Source organism: Patella vulgata, chromosome 2, assembly GCF_932274485.2.
Source record: "Patella vulgata chromosome 2, xgPatVulg1.2, whole genome shotgun sequence".
Classification (NCBI taxonomy): domain Eukaryota; kingdom Metazoa; phylum Mollusca; class Gastropoda; family Patellidae; genus Patella; species Patella vulgata.
The window spans coordinates 34,151,571-34,172,546 of NC_065880.2; the positions used below are offsets into that span (position 1 = coordinate 34,151,571).

At 36.1% G+C, this 20,976-nt stretch overlaps 1 protein-coding gene across 1 annotated transcript in view; it reads left to right on the forward strand.

The window, feature by feature from the left end:
• The first annotated feature begins 16,275 nt into the window (after nucleotides 1–16,275).
• LOC126809565 (WD repeat-containing protein on Y chromosome) overlaps nucleotides 16,276–20,976 on the forward strand; it is a 29,157-nt gene continuing 24,456 nt past the window's right edge. Inside the window, exons 1-2 of the mRNA XM_050534193.2 lie at nucleotides 16,276–16,397; nucleotides 16,742–17,174. Of these exons, the coding sequence (XP_050390150.1) occupies nucleotides 16,809–17,174 (366 nt within the window). The 5' untranslated portion in view covers nucleotides 16,276–16,397; nucleotides 16,742–16,808. The remainder of the gene's footprint in view (nucleotides 16,398–16,741; nucleotides 17,175–20,976) is intronic.

Below are 20,976 nucleotides of genomic sequence, written 5' to 3' on the forward strand. Positions count from 1 at the left end.
TATCCGCTAATGATACACGCAGAATATATTCGGAAAATGACAAAGTCATTTCCAAGACTAGGAGACAGAAATCTACAGGTTCAGAGAGACTGAATGTGAAGTGGAATTTTTAAATCATGTTCTGGAAACATTATATATAATATAATCGTATGTATATTTATTTCATAATACTAATATCACGATTTTCGAAATGTCAACGTATACGAATTCAGACACTATATTAATAACCTTGAAAGTTAATCATGTATGGAATAATGTCATGTGGTGGATCAGGATTATATATATATAACAATCGGATTAAAAACCGGAAAGAGCGAGTTCGTTCTGCTATTAATTTAATTATAGCTTTCTATCAGTCCACAAGTCAGAAAAGTCAAGAAGGGACAAATTTGAGAAAGATCTTTTTTTAAAATTAAAACTGTTACAAAAACATAGTTTGGCTATAGTTTTTAACGGAATCTTTTCAAATTTGATAGAAACATGGGGGTCATGAGAGAGCGAACCCTATCGATAAGGCATGTCTCACTAACCAGACAGTCCCAGGTTCGATACAGGTGTTGGCTAAGAAAGTTCCTCGGGATTTTCTAGTCTGGATTCATAACGTATGACTGTGTCACCCACCGAGTTCCGTATATAAATAATCATTTTTAATTTTTATGTATGTGATAACATTAATTTTAATATATTAGGTATATAAAGTATATATTTATTTCTAATGAATTCTACATAAAACAGATCGGGACAAGCAACTGGCCTCTACTGTTGAACGAAAATAATGGTGAAATATAAATGTTCTGTACGGTTTTCTGCTGCAGTATTATCTACATTTATAAACAAGATATACAGGTAGATGCACCATGAACAAGTTAATATGGCGCCATGTGAATTATTTTTATTAATCAAATTAGTGCACTGTGAACATGTAAGTTAAAATAGGAGTAGTAACACCCCCTTGTCGCACCACATAAGTGAAATATCTTTATATTGTTTTATTGGTCATTGAGACAGGATGTCGCGCCATATCGCTAATAAAACAGCCATAAAAGTAGTGAAAGTGAACGAGCTTCCACCTGGTGGTTGATTTATTACCTGTATATACAGGTATATGTTGTACTTGTTAAACTTCTGTACACAAATCATAATATCTATATTAGTTCTCTTATATACCCTATAACCTAATCTGTTTATAGACTATATATCATATATTATAGACAGGTCTATAAAAACGTTTAGTACACTGCCCGAACCCGCCTTCACACCCCTTAATTATAAAATAATTATATAGTATATGAAACTGATATAGAATTACATATATAAAAACCATTGTGTTAATATGAGTCATCAATTATAGATACAAAAAGAGACACATTAGTATTATCATAACTTTCCGTCTTATTTGTTAAATATTATCAAATTTTATTAAATATTTTCCAGGTAACATTGCCCATAATAACAAAGACAAAACTTTTATCTGTAAGCTTTCGGTTAGTTAACCTTTATAATTTATAAGTCCAATCTGCATTACTTTTATGTGATCGAGAAGCTTTTTAAAAATTTGCTACGATTGTTCGGGTAGTCATAAAAAGCCCCCATCGCACGTTAATATTTTGCAGAGTTATTGCCCTTTTCACCTGAACTTTATAAACTGTTTGCTTAGTTTCATTATTCGTAGGGGTGGGGTGGGGGTGTCATTGAGTCAACCGGTGTGGTTTCGATTCCCCGGATGTACGTGTCAAAGAGTTGGGTCGCCTGTCCAATCTCGTGGGTAATCTACGGGTTCTCCGGTTTCCTCCCACTGCTAAAGACCCCTACGCGTAAGCGAATTATTGAAATATAATTGAACCATATGTTAGTCCCGAATAACCATAGTTTGTGTCGAGTTGGCGTTAAACCCCATCTCTCTCTCTCTCTCTCTCTCTCTCTCTCTCCCTCTCTCTCATTATTCTTAGGAAGGCACACATCGATTTTCTCGCACCGAAAGCTTGTACATATTTCAAATCTAAGTGCTATTTTGACCAGGCAACATCCTGTGAAGGCCTTGCTGCCTCCTTCCAAAAAGGCTAAGAGAGTAAGACGCTAGCCTGGAGGTCGTGGGTTCGATCCCGGTGTTGGCCGAGAAAGTTGATCTGGATTTACTGGCGTGTTTTCCCTTGTCAGTGGTACAGGACAGAGGGCCTGACAACGACAGCTGTCTAGTCGTTCGGATGGAACGAAAAACCAAGGTCTCGTGTACACATTGGCGTGCACGTAAAAGATCCCTTGGTAGTTGGAATTTGGTATAAGACTAGGCCGTAGCGCCGCTGTCCGGGCGAAATTTCCCAGATAGCACACTGTATGGCGTATACCCGTCGAAGCAGAACAGTAGGACGTTAAACCCCATTTCATTCCAAAAAGCTGCTTTTAGACGTATTTTCGTTGACTGACAACGCTATGTATGTGTAAGTGTATACCTTACGGCAACACCATTTGATCTCTAACCAAATTACCTTAAAGGAGCTAAATCGCTAATATTTGGAACCTAGAAATTGACAAAAATTGGTCACAATGCATATAATAATGTAATATGAATGTATATAAACTGATTTAAATTCAATAACTTCTGTTTTCCTCTAATTTCAAATCAGTTATGCTCGGCGAAATTCGCCAGAAGTCTCAATCGAATGGTAATCTCTAGCGTCTGGTTATTCCAGTCTACTTCGATAGTATTTATTGTGCATGCTCTCCAGATAAGAATATGACGCCACCGTTTGACATGACTTTTAGAATATGTCTAGCCCCGTTCTTCGAGTCCCTTGTTAGAAATGGCACTGAACGCATTATGGCACACACGAATAATTGTTTATTTTGGCTTTAATATTGGAGCCCAACGTTTCCCTGTAAGATCACAACATCAATGTTGATTTAAATTGACATATAATTCGTGTTTTCAATGTCGAAGATTTTTGATGAGATTGAGTTAGAGACTAAGCTACTTTAACCTATAACAATGGCAATCCTTGTCTGCACTACAGCAATAATAAGAGTGCACGACAACCCGTGTTCTGAGTTCGTATGGCAAAGTTTGGCGAGGAGACAGTTATGGATTTTTCATGACCGGTTCTTACTTGTCAGGGATTAATACCTTTGGGACTGACATCCACACAATGTATCTAGAACCATTGATCATCAAAACTATTTTAATGGTAATGATAAAAACTCCAACGTTATTAAATACGATTGTTACGATACAGTCTTAGTAGTCATTGATCATAATAACTCTTGCATGATGTTATATCACTGAGACTATACAGTAAGTAATTAACATGACACGTTATCAATAACAATCATGGATGACCATATTTGTCAATCCGATGACAGAGTGGCGTTACAAATATACCTATTAAGTTTACATTTATGACCTGTTTTAAGGTTTTTACTGCTTCGTTTCTCATCTTTTCTTATTTTCACTCCACGTAGAAATAAAAGGATCAGTGCATTGGTCCGATGCTCATTTATCCGACAAGGTTGTAAAGTATTTACATGATCTTAGGATCAAGTTTTACAAATTAATAAAGCCTATTAATTAAATGTTAAATCTGATACCGTCCGCAAAATAACAATAACACATAGTGACTTTAAATACCATTTTCAATTCGGTCAAAAATATTTTAAATCCGTCCATCATGGCCATGCTTCATCATACATCTACAGATCAGCAACAACCATTTTACAACAGATTACTGCCTACATAATAGTTAGAAATAGAAACGCAGAAGTTGATTAAATTATGTCAGCTACGTTTCCCCAGCAATAGACTGAGCAGGCGCCTGCGAGAATGGAAGACTAGGGCCCCTTAAGAAGTTGATGTTCTCACTAGTTCGGTGGCCTTTTATAGTCATGAATTTACGTTATTTTTGATGAATTGGTAAGATATGTTTTAGAAAGTACCATTTGTTTCGAGCATGGAAGGGGTAGGGGGTTCACTCCTTCAGTGCCCCGGTCCCCTGTTCGTCCCTGTATATCCCTCACAGGTGAATTACGAGGAATATCTGGGATGATTCTGGGATGAGTAAGCTTACCATGTCTTGCAGAAATGAGGTCAATAGTGGCGAGTAACAATGCATCAAACAACTAATCATATGATAGTAAATTATCAATTTGAAACATTATAACCTACATACAGAACAATTTTATTGTGCAATATGTATACAACTTTTATATTTAACCTAAGATAAAAAGTCAGAAAATCATGTACAAAATCTAATATTTATTGGTGTATTAAAACATTTACACCGAAACCACATCGCACCAATGAGCTTCTAATCAACGAGCATCGGAGCAAATAAAATACTGGTTGGGAAGGAAATCGTGGCTTATTAAATTAGATCCAAATTCAAACCCCCACTACAAAAATATCAATATAGGTATCTCTATTAAATGTACCTCAAATAGAATAAACAATAATACAAATATTGGAAGTCACGTCAATCATGAGTGGTAACCAAAGACGGAGTACATAAAATCAAGTAATTTTTTTTTCAACTATATTTTATTCAAAAAGAATAGGGTTGGGGAACAGGCTAGGCCTTTATCACCCATCTCCCTTTAACAAAACAATATAATTATAATTAGTTTACTTAAATACATGTATATAGTCGAAACTATTCATATTGTGTTCTTTATTAATAAAATTGACAGAGGATACAATAATATTTTTACAAATAAAAAGGTTATTTGATATATAAATGGTATGCAAACTTCTTAAATGGGAAAATATCAAAATAATAATTAGCAGGTGTTCCCGGAAATGTATATATAATCATACCCTGAACGCTTTAATAGAGACAGAAACAAATATAATACTTCTTTGTTTGTGGTAGATAAATGCATAAATAAAAAATAAAAAATACGTCCAGGTAAAAACAATTCTCCAATTTACGTCATTCTGACATACATTAAATCATATAAGCTAGCTGTCTTCCCTCTATAGGCGTCTTCATATATATATATGTATATATTCTTAGAATAATAGATTTCCATGACGATGGATTATAAATGGATTATAAATAATATTAGGTAACGTATAACAAAAGGTTAAAAGTATACAATACATAACCTGACATTAATTTACAATGTCTTCCTGGTATAGTTTGACAATAGCCACTACAGGAATGATGAGATGAAATCAATGTTCATAGACCTGTTATGTAATCTGGCTATAATGCTTAACCTTTCATTAATTTACATAGTCTTCCTGGTATGATAGTGCAATTCCCTTTTAATAAAATGAAAGCCGAAGACATCATGAAAAGGAAATTAATGGAAAACCATTTTATTAAAATATACGTTCCTCGAATTAATAGTCAATAAGTAACAATTGGCCATTAACTTCATTAATTTTCTTAAATCTATCCCAGGATTATCTTCCACTCCATGTTCCTTACTTGTACCCGTATACACCAGATTAACACACGTGTGTACATGTTTTCTATTAGTTACCAACATACTATACTATTCAAAAAAAGTAGGGGATATTTGATTTTTAAGTGTTATTAAAGTCACCTAATGAAACTGACGAAGAAACAAATGACAAAATGAAATGAAGTTCACATTCATCGATTTATTCCAAATGATCGTTAGACTAAGTAAGGCACAGACTGACCATTATAAGGGTAAAATGATACCCGGGGTCAAACAGCAAAGTTACCACAGCATCACAACCAAGTCAGTAACGGGTAAATCCTCCTCTGTTTGCCAAACAAGCATTGATCCGACGTGGCATACTCCTAATGAGACGTCTAAGGTCATTTTGGTCCAGATTGTCCCATTCCTGTTGCAACGCAGCAGCAAGTTCTTGGACATTGGCAGGACGTTGTTGACGATGACGTAACCTCTGTCCAAGCATGTCCCAGACATGCTCGATGGGGGAGAGGTCGGGACTCAGTGCTGGCCAAGGTAATGTGGTGATGTTCTGTTGTTGGAGGTAACCTGTAACGATCCTGGCCCTGTGACATCTTGCGTTGTCATCCTGGAAGATGAAACGGCGGCCATGACGTCGTGCGAACGGCACAACATGGACTGCCAAGATGTTGTCCCGGTAGTACTGGCCTGTAACACGCCCTGCAACAACATGTAAAGCCGTTCTTCCAGCAACAGTGATGCCTCCCCACACCATAACAGAACCACCCCCAAATCGATCATGTCTGATGACGTTAACGTCTTGGAAGCGCTCGTTTCGACGACGCCACACCCTCCTACGTCTGTCCAAAAAATCAACAGTGAACCTTGACTCATCTGAAAACATCACATTGCTCCAGCGTCGATTATCCCAGTGTTGACGATCCCTACACCATCGACGTCTTGCCTGAATGTGATGATCTCTCAAACAAGGGACCACGCGAGGAACACCAAGACTAAAGAAGTCGGAGAACCAAACTAAACGAAGTTGACATTCTCAAAATGCAAAATCAGATAGATTCCCTGCATGAATTCTCTGCGAAACAAACAGAAATTATCAACAAAGCAGAGAATGAACTATTGACACTCCTAGAAGGACACCACTAAAAAGAACTAGTGGGCCTTCTGAAAAACATGTGGATCGCCGAAATTTGTACTGAGGAAAAAAAGACACACGCGATAGGGAAAAAGAACAAAGAATTCCTTACTAACTTGCCTATAGAGCGCATCCATACAGAGAGGAACAAATTATTGTCAAGATACCGAGGAACCGAATTCGTCCGACGCAACACCATCCCGAGAAACTTGGCAAACGGTCCGGAATAAAAAGCAAAAACCAAGAATGATACCCGGGATATAATAAAAAAAAACAACAATGACAATAAAAACCCGAATGTGCGCAACCAACCTGGGAGAAAAAAAAACCACTCAGGGACACAAAGAAGCAATGGCGATAAAAACAGAATGTACCCAATAAAAACCAGGGGTATAACACGCAACAGAGGACCGAACACACCTCTGAAGCCCGGAGGCAGCTTTTTCAGCGAGGCTAATCCCAACCATATCGACCACCATTCCAACTACTGCGACCACCTTCCCAAAACAAGAAGACAGTTCAGTGTCACCCAAGGAACGTCCACACAATATCCAATTCTCAGAACCAGTACACCCAAAAATCATAAATATATTATCCGTAGTTCTAAATCATTACGAGATAAACTTCCTACAGAAGAGGACTAAAATTCACATCTACGCCTAAAGCTAATATACAGGAATTAGAGTGCGATATCAACAAAAGTCACTTCAACCCCAGGCGGGGCAAAGTCGTGACGCTGGACAATTTCATCGACTATTTAACCAAGTTGTCACACCCTATAAACCGCAGCGCAAAATTAAATATGTCGAAGGAGGAACAGTGCGCTATAAATTCTTTAAAATCTAACGATACGATCGTTATTAAAGAAAACCGTAAAGGGTGTGCCATTGTTATCATGGATGTGAAATATTATGAGAGAATGGGTGTATACAACCATAGATTCGAACCATGATTAAAGAACAATGGGATTAATAAACGGCTTAATCCAAGATCACAACGAACGGATTTGTCTCCGAAAATTCGAGTATAAAACAAGTCAGTTTTATGGTCTTCCAAAAAGCCATAAATCCAAGATGATCAAGGAGACTATTAAACACCAAAATGCCGAATTCATCAGTGTTTTCCAGCCAGATGATCTCTCATTCAGACCAATAATTGCCGGTCCATGCTGCCCTACTAATAAAACTATCAAATCTTATTGATATCTTACTTAAGTCGTACGAGCCAAATGTAAAAACTGTTATTCGGGATGACATAGATTTCGTGTACAGTTAGCCCCAAAACCTAAAGAGAATCTTGGTATAGCTGTGGGTACCAAGGCGGCACCACAATTAAGTAATTTAGCAATTTGTAGAAATTGAACATGGCGTGGATTACAGATTATATGTAGAAAATCCGTTGAAACGATTCCTAGACGATGTATTTTGTATTTGTAATGAGCGAATTGTCAATGTTGCAGATTTGCAACAAATAATGAATGATTTAGATCTAAATATCAAATTTACAATTGAAACGAACGATCTGCAAATCGCATTCTTGGACGTTATAGTGAAACGAACTGGAGAACTCCTGATAACGGTTATGTGTTCTAAAGAAACAGATGCCAAAAACTATCCGTCTTATAAATCATGTCACCTATGCCATACCAAAAATAATAATATACCCCTTTCTTTAGCTAGAAAAATATGCACCATTGTGATAGGTGAAGGCTAGGTGAGCTAAAAAGAAATTTATTGAAATAGCATTACCCCCTTGAGGTAATAGAAGTTGGGATAAATAAGGCTTTGGCAATTGATATCAAAACATTGACAGTTCGGATATAATATCATTACGTTTGTCGCTACTCATAACCCCCAACATCCCAACTTCTTTAAAACAATGCACGAGAACAGGACACTCCTGGCATCAAACGATAACCCGAGCACGAAATTTGATAATGTTTAATTCATTAAATCATAAAGACAGCCACCTAATCTGAAACGTCTCCTTAGTTCCTTGGACCCGATCCCATCTGATTTCCTAGCCTAGTGGATTATCTTAATGTATTTCTCCGGTTATTACCGATATCGTCCATTCTGCTCTAAGTGATATATCAAACTCGAGAAAATTATTGATACATATTTTGTTTCGAAAACCTATCGGTAACTCATGAAACTCAAATTTTGTACAGTTTTTAGTTTTTGCATGTACAATAACATTTATTAATTTTTCCAGATTTTTTCGAGGGGGTCGATTTCCCAAATTTCTGAAAATTGATCCTCTTGACATGGAATGGTCCTTTTGTAAGAATGGCTATTATAATCTACCCAATATCAGTAGAATACGTAAATTTTTATCTGTTGATGCTACTAGAACTTTAATTCAATCTCTTGTTATTTCACGTCTTGATTGCTTGAACTCCCCGTTAACTGGTCAACAAAAACTGCAAAATTCCACAGCACGCCTGGTTACTGGTGTGGGTTATCATGAGCACATAACTTCAATTTTTTATACCTTTAATTGGCTTCCTGTATTATTCAGAATTGATTTTAATATATTGTTAATCACATACAAATGTAAATGGTTTAGCCCCTCCATACTTGTCCGTACTGATACAAATCCGCACTTCAGTGAGAAACACAAAGCCTTCTACTGATGATTTACTGTTAGTATAACCTCGAGCAGCAAGACTAGCCTACTATGGCGAGAGGGCCTTTTCATTTCACGCACCGTTACTTTGGAACAAATTACCCTATTTTATTCGCAAATAACCTTCTATTATTACATAAAAATCGCACTTGAAAACTCATTTATTCAAACACGTTTTTACTGATTTTACACATTTGATTGTTTTATGTGTAGTTAATTTTTTTTAATAAAATAAAACCAAGTACGAACAATCCAAACCATTAGACAAAATTAGAAGTCCTAAAAAAGGTATAGGCAAAATAGTGTGAGAGAGAAAGAGAGAGAAATGGGGTTTAACGTCTACTCGACACAAACTAGGTCTTTAGCAGTGGGAGGAAACCGGAGGACCCGGAGAAAACCCACGAGGTTGGACAGGCGACCCTACTCCTTGTCACGTACAACCGGGGAATCGAAACCCCGCCAGTTGACTCAATGACGGACCGTATGATACAGCGCAGCGCGCACGTGCTAATCATTCGGCCATCCAACCCCCCGCAAAATAGTGTAATCAGGCAAAATAGTGTAATCAGCATATGGACTGTTCACCGTGTACAAAATACACGACAAACAGTGGTAACAGATGTCCGGAAGAGTAAGCTTACCCTGCCTAGCGCCAAATCCCGCCATAGCTGCATCCAAACTATTAGGCAAAATCTCGGTAAAATAGCGTGATTGGCAAATGGACTATCGGTATGCAAACAGTGTTAACGATGTAGTAGACAGACATTATCAGGGAGATAGTATACGCGTCAATTAAATATATCTAGAATAATAGCCGGGAGAGACATGTTATATTTACCAATCAAGTCAATATGACGACCATAAAACTTTTTAAAGGTTTTAATAAGTTTAGTTCGCAAGTATCCCTGTAGTTGAAGCTTAGATGACAAATGCCTCGATCTACTTAAAAAATCAGAATAAAATGAACAAGCTCTCGCGTAACGAATTAGCCGAGACACAAACACTCCATACGCTGGTGATATCGGAATGTTACTACTAATAAATGGAAAGTTAACAATCGGAAAGTCAAAGTCATCACGTTTATCGTACATTTTAACACTAAGTTTATGGCAATTGTCAAAATCGAGACGCAGATCCAAGTAGGAAGCGTAATTGTCACTGTCAGTAGTGTTTTTAATTTCGAGTTCATCAGGGTATATCATTTTACATTGTCTTTTTCTTTTTAGGGTTTTTAGGAACTGTTTTTTGTTATCATAAATTGTATTTTTACCTTGTTATTGTTAAGCGCTTCATTAAGGTGCAAGATGCGCTATATAAATGTATTAAATAATAATAATAAAAAAAATAATAACCAAAGCAAAAGGACCAGTATATATGTATCTAAATGTCCGTCTTTTCGATGTAAATGTTGCGACCATATTACGCCAAATAACAAATATAATTTTCATAACTTTACTTTTAGTAAATTTTTACATCGTGGAGACGGACACACATCTACGAGATAGAGTACGCGACCAATTACGGGATTGTAATATTGTAAATGGACCCTTATTTGTAAATAGACATATCTTTAGATGTGCACAACACCTACAAGTAAAATTCCAAATTTTCCCTTTTAATAAAAATGAAAGCCGATGACATCAAGATATGGAAATTAATGGAAAACCATTTTATTAAAACAATACGTTCCTCGACTTAAAGATACATTAGATAAGAGTATTATGAAGAGTTGGCCATTCTTGCTTTAATAATTCATAAATAGATGCTAAAAAAAAGAAAATGTTGAAAATTTTATCAAATTACTTTGTTCTGAACGAAATTGTCACTGTTGGAAGTTTGGACTAGAAATAAGCATCAATTGTGTCTGCATCGTCTATGAGAATTGGCGATCGTTTGATTGACAGCCGATAACCACATATTCTCGATTATCAAGTAACATGCTCAATGGCCGTGGTAGCCTCGCTTGGCAGGCCTTTTATCACCAGTTTCCGGTAGTGACATCAGCGACTAACGGTAAACGTTAGCTTGGTCCGCCATTTATTGATTTAATTTTAAAACCAAACTGTATCCAAGCCATCCGTAGGTCTACTGAGTTGATTTTGAGCTTGTCGTGTAAATAAAGGTCTAATTATTAATTTCTATAACATCTGAAGCCTAAAGAAAGATATGCAATAGGCAGATTTAGCGCTTGCATAATGTATGTTTAATAGCCAATAAGTAGCTGTCTAAAATGAAATGAAATGGGGTTTAACGTCCTACTGTTCTGCTCCGAACTGGGCTAATGAAGATGGGAAATTTTGCCAGGACAGCGGCACTACGACCTACTCTTATATCGAATTCCAACTGTCAAGGGACCTTTTACGTGCACGCCAATGTGTACACGAGACCTCGGTTTTTCGTACCATCCGAATGACTAGACAGCTGTCCTTGTCAGGCCCTCCGTCCTTTCTCGGCCAATGCAGGGATCGAACACCCGACCTCCAGACTAGCGAGCCAGCGTCTTACCCACTTAGCCACGTGATGACCTGTCTAAAAGAAGTAAGATAGGAATAAAGGTTTGTTAATAATATTATATTGAATGATAGATAATATAATACTTACTGAACATGAATCAAGATATATAGAATTATGTTTGATTTGCGGGTGAATGAAAGTTCACGGATAACAGAAATCTAACAATTATTACCTTATTAGATACATTAATGTAAGGATGGTTAGTTTTCTGTATTTCCGTGGGCTGTGTTTGGAAGATGTTTAGTAACGTAGATTGTTGAGGCATGTGAATTAAATAATTACCAGGAAATGACCTGTACCAGAGAGAGAGAAATGGAGTTCAACGTCCACTCGACACAAACTAGGTCATTTCGGGAGACCTGTACCAACATATAATTTTTTTGCACCGACTGGGCTAATGAAGATGGGCATGCATGGGATAAATTTGGCCCGGACAGCGGCATTACGGCGTACTCTTATATCGAACCTCAACTGTCAAGGAATATTTTACGTGCATGCCAACGTGTACACGGGGCCTCGGTTTTTTTGTCCCATCCGGACGACTAGACAACTGGCAAACTGCACCAGAAAATCCCGATGAACGTTCTCGACCAACACCGGCAGCGAACCCGATACCTCCACCTTCTTTCTCGTGGAGCCAACGCGGCTCCCAACACACAAAGAGAGATAACTTAACCAAAATTCTTAACAAATAGCATATTGGTCCAAAATTATATACATGTATATACAAATCGAAAGTTACTGTCATCTAAAGTCCTAGTCCGGCAGCGGGTTGACAAACCTGGAAATATAGTCGTGAATATTTTAATTTCCTCAAGGGTGTCAGGGTGGCATCATCCAGGTATTGAATCTACACATATTGAAGATATATAATCCATAAAAAAAAACATGGATTAGGTGGAGACTATTCCATTTAATTGATTTTATGCCGTCATCATTTTTTGTCTCAGACTTATTAAGGATTATTATGTTCTATCCAACTAAATCTAACCTACGTTTATATTTTTAATCTTCTAGAGTAAAATGTAAATAACATTTATTTTTGTTAAATCAAAAAAAAATAAATAAAATAATATAATTATTAGCTTATGAAGACGGCCATGCGTCATGTAGTGTGTAATGGGGGGGAATGTTGCCAGGACAGCGGCTCGGTGGTTCTTTAATGTGCACTCCGAACAAGATGATGTTACGGCTAGGCCTTGTACCACTGATATGGGGAAACCACGCTTGAAAATCTCTAGGAACTTTCTGTTCTAAGCCATCACAGACGGACAATAACAAAGAGAGATCTGCGATTACTGGTCTACTATTGGACTAAAGGTTTCCGTGAATGTTAAATATGGAGTCCTCTTGAAAAAAGGTTCTACTATTCACCGACAAGAACTGACAAGAGCATTTCTTTTATCAATATCGCCCAAATTGTTGCAAAAGATGATCAACAATGAATAATATGACATAGATATGCATATTCTACACATCATTTATTAGGAACCTTTTCGCTATAGATAAGTAACTGAGAGTAGTGACGCACATTCGAAAAGTGCTGAGACAGTTGAAAATGATGACTCTTTTACCATAACATGTTCAAAACGGGTTGTGGATGTTCAAATAAATATGCAAATCATGATTTTGTTGTTTTTGCCCCTTTTCAACTGATACACGGCCACATTTGAAAAGTGGCCGTGTATAAGTTGAAAAGTGGCCGTGTATCGGTGTATACCCACCCATTTTCATCAAAGAGTCGAGAAAAAGTATGGGTATAAATTATTATACATACATGACTTACATGTATAAATGATCAAATCAGTGGTCGTGTTGCCCAAAATATTAAAGAGAAATTAGTTTGATTTGACTACACAGTTACATCGTGTGTGTTACAATTGCGACAAATTTACCGAGCCATATCCGAGATATAAACGCTGTAACTGTCAATTTAGGAGTCTTACAATTTAGTGATATTGAATTCGTTTAATTACTTACTGATGGAGCCCAATTTTCATTACTCTGAGTAGTTCCGCTTGTGCATGGTAATTTTGAGTATAACATTATTCTGAATTAATCTGATATTATGTTCTTGGTGAAAGTCATAATACTTCTTTAAAGATATATGAAAATATTTTATCTCCGTAGGATTGAAAAGTGGATTCCGTATGTTTCTGGAACAAATCTGGCCGTTACTCGACCAAATGATTAGGCGTATACAATGTGTATGTGATCTTTTATTCGCCATTAGATACTGCCGGAGACGGGTTTTGTAAGTCCACTTAATGGAAAGGAAAACGAAAGAATTTTAAAAGTTAGTCATTAGAGGGTTATTATGAGAAGAACCCACGGGAAAGTCGCGGAAGTTTGTGTATTGCCTATAGGTATATAATGAAATAATATACAAAGGCGAGGAAGCATATTATATAAGTAATTTTTTTATTTAAAATGTACAACTGTACCCCAGGCTTAACTTCAACCACATGTCTGACAAACATCCTGCAGTTTGCAATAATAATATTCTCTCAATTTTAAGTGTTCGTTTCCTCATTATTTTTCAATTGGTCCTTTTCTATTGTTAAAGGTGCACAGTCTAACGGGAGAGTTTTTATTTTTGAATAATAATGAGAAAATGTTTTCACAGAAATTGCATTATACGAAAGTATATTTTATGTTATTCCCAAAATGTTAGATTATACATAAAGGTCAAGTATACGCTGACTCTTTTACGGAACTCATAGAATGAACTATCTTAAACTAGCTGCTACTAACAAAACTTTCTCGGCCATTGCAGGAATCGGACACGCGACCTCCAGGCTAGCTAGCCAGCGTCTTACCAATTAGCTACCGTGGCGCCCATATTGTAATTAAATGAAATGAGGTTTAATGTCTTACTCACTGAGCCACTGCGGCTCCCTTGGTATATTGTCTACAACAGATATGGTAGAAGTTTAGAATATTGTTTACATAAAGTAATTTTAAAGCGTAAAGAGTATAAGCTAATATATCTTTAATTTAAAACAGCAAATGTTTAAAGGTACAATGGTGTCTGAGTGTTAGATATCAAACTATGATAAATTAAATCGAGAATTGTCAGTCTTCACTAGTAACCTCACAGCTGGACGATAAATTGTCTAATGTAGTGTAAGGCGTCGAATATCCGTAGTAATGGAAGAGTTACCACCCTTATCAAAATCATCCTCGTTATTTCAGAATGAAAATCTGTCTGTCTGATGTCGATCCATAGTTGAAGGGCAAGCGTTAAGACCCTTTTCTTTGCCTAGATTTCAATTCTGGATTTCTGGGTGTCCGGTGCATAAAAAAATGCCGTAGAAAAACTTTGTCTCATAAATATTCCTCTAGGGTGCCGGTAGCCCTCCTTGAGCCAATGAAATATAAACCATTAGTAAACACGGAACCAAACAGAAATGTGATGTTTCGAAAAAGAATTAAGCGCAACGAACAGAGCAAAACCGCTCCACCAGGGTGACGTTTGGCCGCTGGTTAACTTATTGTGACCAGTCATTCAGAAGAGACAATAAACCGAGATCACCTGTAGCTTAGTCAGTGACAGAATGTGTTACAGATGAAATTACAATAAGAATTGGAAGAGAATTACGAAAATTTTATTGTAGGCCTAATCAAATTAAGTTTGAATTGTTTTGAATTTTTAGAATGGATACAAATACATGTATACTAGTTTTAACATTAAAATGCCAGTGAATAGCTCAATTACTTTTATTTGGTGCAAATGACAATCATTGAATCCGTACTTCGAACAGAAGGTATTCCTTTTATTCCTGCTGTTCAAATGATACGAAATAGTGAAAATCATCGTTTAACAAACCAACTATTGGATATTGGATACCAGCTACTTTTAGGTGTTTTTAGAAACATGAAACAAAATTTATTGTACTTCATTTTTGTTTCCTGGTATGGTTCATTAGGGAAATTTTAAAGCATTATCAAAAAAATATATTTCTCTTGGACTATGTATTAGAAGTGAAGGTACTCAGTAAAATCAAACCCAACCCCGATCCAATTGTCAAAGTGAGTGGCAAAACCCTTTCTCAGTGTCTTCAGCAATTTTCTTTAATGCAGTTATATTCGGCCAACATCGTTAAACACTTGACAAATTTGTCTAGAAATACACAGCAACATGCTTTAACTGTTTCAAGTATTGATGATTAGCAAGTCGCGAAAGATTCGTCATATAACCCGTATAGTAGAATACGTGTGTATTGAAATGCCTGTATTCAGTTTAAACCGGTATTATTAATAATCCATTATTTGAATAATATTCAATGTATTATATTGAATAGCAGAAAAAAACATACTATAGAACTAACGGTTATTATTAACCGGTTTGTATTTGTATTCATTTTATTGTTTATTTGTATTTTAAGAGAAATAACGTACTCGATGTTAGTGTATTATTATAAATTAATGGTAAGAGAAGAATGGGGGAAAGTAATCAAAGGAGGGAGATTGACACATATTAACGGAATAAAGGAATCGTTTTACCTAAACAACAATACAATTCAATAGATAAGGCAATACCTAGGTGATATTTAAGATCTGTTTACTAATGTCTATTTTATTAGAATCAGCCATGTAACGTTCTTAATATCAGTTTGTTTATAAGTGTAATAACATAACGTTCTTGAGTATGCAATTAGTTAATGTGTGTAGTGTGTTGAATATCACGTATATCTGAAAAACACATAGTTTTAAAAACAGGGTAAGTGTTCTAACTTTTTAAAAATAAACTTGTGGTTACTTGTAACATAATTTTCGGCGTTATTGAAATTACATCATAAAAAACAGCATTCAAATGCAAGGAATAGATTTCATCACTAATTAAAAAGGCTTCACAAAGGTTTTCTTAAAGAAATAATATGTTACAGTTATTTCATATCTAATACATTCTGATCAGATCTATACTAAAGTAACCTTTACTTCACAAAGAAATCTATTGTTCCATTTTTGTCTTCATATTAATAACTCCTAATTAAATCCATACTATAGTAACTTTTACTTCAATACACGTAGATGAATATTTATATATTTATTATCTTTTGAAAGGATGTGGCCTTGAAGATCACAAGATTATTATAAACGTGTCTCTGGGATTATATCTTGGAGTACCGACATGAATTATTTAACACCAAGAGATGCCAACCATGGTCATGGAACCCGATCACCGGGAGGATCTGTATCAGGCCTCTCTAGATCATCTTCAATATTCCCACAAACAGCATCTCCTAAACATCGGGGTTCATTGTTTCCAAGTTCTGTGACTGGAAGGAAGGATTCATTTGAGGACGATTTTGATACCCATAGAATGACTCTAGAAGCAGGAATGACTCCACGGTTTTCGGTAAGCCGTGGTGGTGAAATCACTATGGTATCTGGTAGAAAGTCTAGATCAAGAGAACCTATCATATCGCCAGCATGGAAAGCGCTTATGAAATGTATGTTTCCTATAATTACCGGTACACAGATGTCAATCAAAGAGGTAAGTTTCATATAGAAATGAAATGAAATGAAATGGGGTTTAACGTCCTACTGTTCTGCAAGTTTCATATAGACCATTAGCCTGGATATAAGCTGTATTCTTATCAGTGGGGGTGCAAAAGTTTCTTGGGCTAATAAGACAGTATATCCTTCTTAAGGCTACGTACCTACCAAACAAGTCTCACTATCAAATATACACATCCCTTCAAACATTATATTCTATAGCATCAAGATCTGCAGGGGTCTTTACAATTGATTGTTATAAAATGTTGCTTTCTAAACATCACTATTGTTTTTGAGCAACTGTAGGTAAAAGCGTGTAGAGCATATATCCGGTTAGTTTATTGTTCGTTGATGTGCACGTAAAAGAACCCCTGATAGCGACCCATTGATCAAGAGTAAACAGAAACGCCGCTGTTGTTAGCAACCAATTTCCCCAACAGCACACTACATAATATGATTAAAATACAGATCTATATTTCGTTTTTACTACATGAAGATCTGACCAGTTGTAAGTGTAGATCGCGTCAGAGGTCATACGAGCGGCTTTTGACTCTATGACGTTAGACATTTGATTAACCAATCAGCGTTGATGTTTCTAGTGGATTACCCACAGTTCCTTGCAACTCACACTAACAACTAGCCGTGACAGACCGTTTCATTGGCTAATCCCTCACAGCAATAGGAACACGGGCTATATAACAACTCTTCCAGATCCTAGACCTAGTGTAGTAAAAAGAAGTAAAACGAAATTTTGAACTAAAAAAACGAAACGAAATAGGATCTGTGTTTTAATCAGATTGCACACTACATGGCATATGTCCATCTTCATTAGACCAGCCGTTGCATCCAACCTCGTGGGTTTTCTCCGGGTCCTCCGGTTCCCTCCCACTGCAAAAGACCCCAACGCGCAAGCCAATTATTGAAATAAAATTAAACCATATGTTAGTCCCGAAATGACTCTCTCTCTCCTCTCTCTCTCTCTCTCTCTCTCTCTCTCTCTCTCTCGGCCGTTGCAGGAAACTAGGACCTTAAACACCATTTCATTTATTTATTAGACACTGAATAAATGTATTATAAAACAGCAATAAAATAAACAGATCTAATAAATAGTCGGTTTATAGAAATGTTATATTAATTGCACAGAATTGTTACTTGATTTGTCGTTTGTCAATAGATGAGCTTTACAGGTAATATAGGTTGATGATGGTTTAATGTATTTATAAGATGATTGACGTATCAGCATGGAATGTATTATTATACTTGACATGGTGATATTTCACTAAGTTATCGTCATAGAGTGCTTGGTGTTTGCTTTATAAATATCAGATAAATATACTTTATGTGATGTAAAACAGTCATGTCATCCACCCGGATGCGGATACTATAATCTATGTCTAGTTTGATGAAATTCTGAACATTATGCCACAATGAGATGCAATTCTACGGTAAGTTGTATATGATCAACGACGCTGCTAGTTTTTCTTTGGCCTATGTTCAATACAGACAGGCTTATTTGTTGTGTTTATCCTATTAATGAAGATACATTGAAATGGAATTCATACGTTTATCTCTCCATCGGTCAATCTATTCTTCCGCCATTTCATACGTTTGTCTGCCCACCCATCCTCTGAGGTTTTTTTCTGGATCACATCTCATAAATCATTCAAGATATCTTTATGAAACACTGTACACACATCAACCTATTATTGAAGTTGTGACAGTTGCAAAAAAAAAAATATATTCTCAGATTTAATAATTTTTGTGTTGCTATGGAAACAAACTGACTTAGTTCTTGGTGAATGATATGCAATTGTTATTCGGTAGCTAATCTCAGAAACCATTTAAGATATATTACTGAAACTGATTGAAATTTTATTTTCAAACTTGCAGCATTCATGCCTGCGGAAATGAATGAGTATATAACTTTTCAGTCTATTCATACTTTGTGGTAGCAAAACTGGAATGCCGTGATACTAGCTATTTGTTATGGATCTTGTCACTAGTAGTTTTTGGTTGTTGATTGACAAGACAATGAAACATAGGTTGCCTATCCATGGTTTTTGTTAGCGCATATAACCAAGGACATCTTTTGCGTGAATATGAGTGTCCTAAGAAATGACATTGAGAAATGTATCTAATTCGCTTAAGACTATAAATATTTCCATTTTGAAGTGAAACTTGTATACCCTGTGTTTAAAAGTCGAAATAAACAGCAATCTTTGAATGGCATGACTGAGTTGTCTAGTCCTGGATCTTTTCGTGCATTTCTCTGTTGACTGAACTAAATATCGTTTACCGTAACATGACGACAGACAATTATGTACCCATTGATTATGCTAGTAGACAAATATGACAGTAGGCGATATGACACTGAATAGGCCATTTATTATTAATACATGATAGAAAAATATAATATAAAGTAATAACAATAATGTAATAAAATAGATCAGAACACAAAAATACAACACTGAGAATGATTATTAGGAATTTAAATACTGATTAACTAAATACATATTTTGCTGATAAAGATGGGGTACATACAGTATACAACGCCAAAGATTGTGAACGCCACGGGAGGAGAGACTGATTATAGACCTTCCGAGACAGAAACAATTCAGTCCCACTTTTTGATTATAACCGTGGCTGTTATTAAATATTGAACATTCACATGTAGAACATACACAACGCTAACTTATGTATAATCTCGTTTAGATTTTGGGAAGTAGTGTAACTTTTCCAACCTTACAATTATTCAACTCAATATCGGCAATATATACATTCTATATTGGTAAAGTGACTCTTAACTGAAATAAAATATTTTTCATGCGTGAATAATTAATGGAGAAATGTAATAAGAGAAAGAAATAAAAATTGTAGAACGTACTGGTAACTATGTGTATATTATGATGTTAAAAAGGGAATTTTGCCAGCGCTAAAGGCTAAAGTTGACTTTTCCACTTCTAAGACTTTCAAAATTCTTTATTTTCTACATTCTTAGAAACCCAACTTCTTAGGCTTAAAGTTCTATTGTCGCCATGCTCCACCGCAAGGCAAACTTAATAATATGATTTAGACATTGCCCGATAGCCAAAAAGCGCATGTCCTTGATAAAGATTAAAATCGTGCTACCTAACTTCCATGTTCTCCTATTCCTCCCACTGTTAAATAGATTTACACACCTCAGTTTCGATCTTTATAAAATGAAATGGGGTTTAACGTCCGACTGGGCTAATGAAGACGGTATACGCCATACAGTGTGCTAAGAAGGAAATTTTGACCGGACAGCGTTGCAACGGCCAACTCGAATTCTAACTGCTAAGGGATCTTTTACGTGCATGACAATGTGTACACGGAACCTCGGTTTTTCGTCCCATCCGAACGACTAGACAACTGTCCTCAGTTTCTACATAGTGTGGCTAAGTGTATAAGGCGGTAGACTAACCCAGGACTTCATGGGTTCCATCTCGGTGTTGGCCTAGAAAGTGCCTCGGGATTTTCCATAGAGGTTTTATCGATGTTGCAGGATGGAGGTCACGTGGTAGACGAGCACGTAAAAGAACCACTGGAAGTTCAAATTAAATGAAGATTAGGCGGAAACATCACTGTGTGGGCAAAATATCCATCATAGTACCTCTTTGCTTTAGGAAATTGTATTGTTGTTAATCTAACCCACCCGATAAACGATATAGTGTGATATATATACTCATATAAAACACTGACAATATGTGTAGGTTGTCATATGTAAATAAACTTCTATTGTTATACCCTAACAACATCTTATTCTATATGTCAATATAATA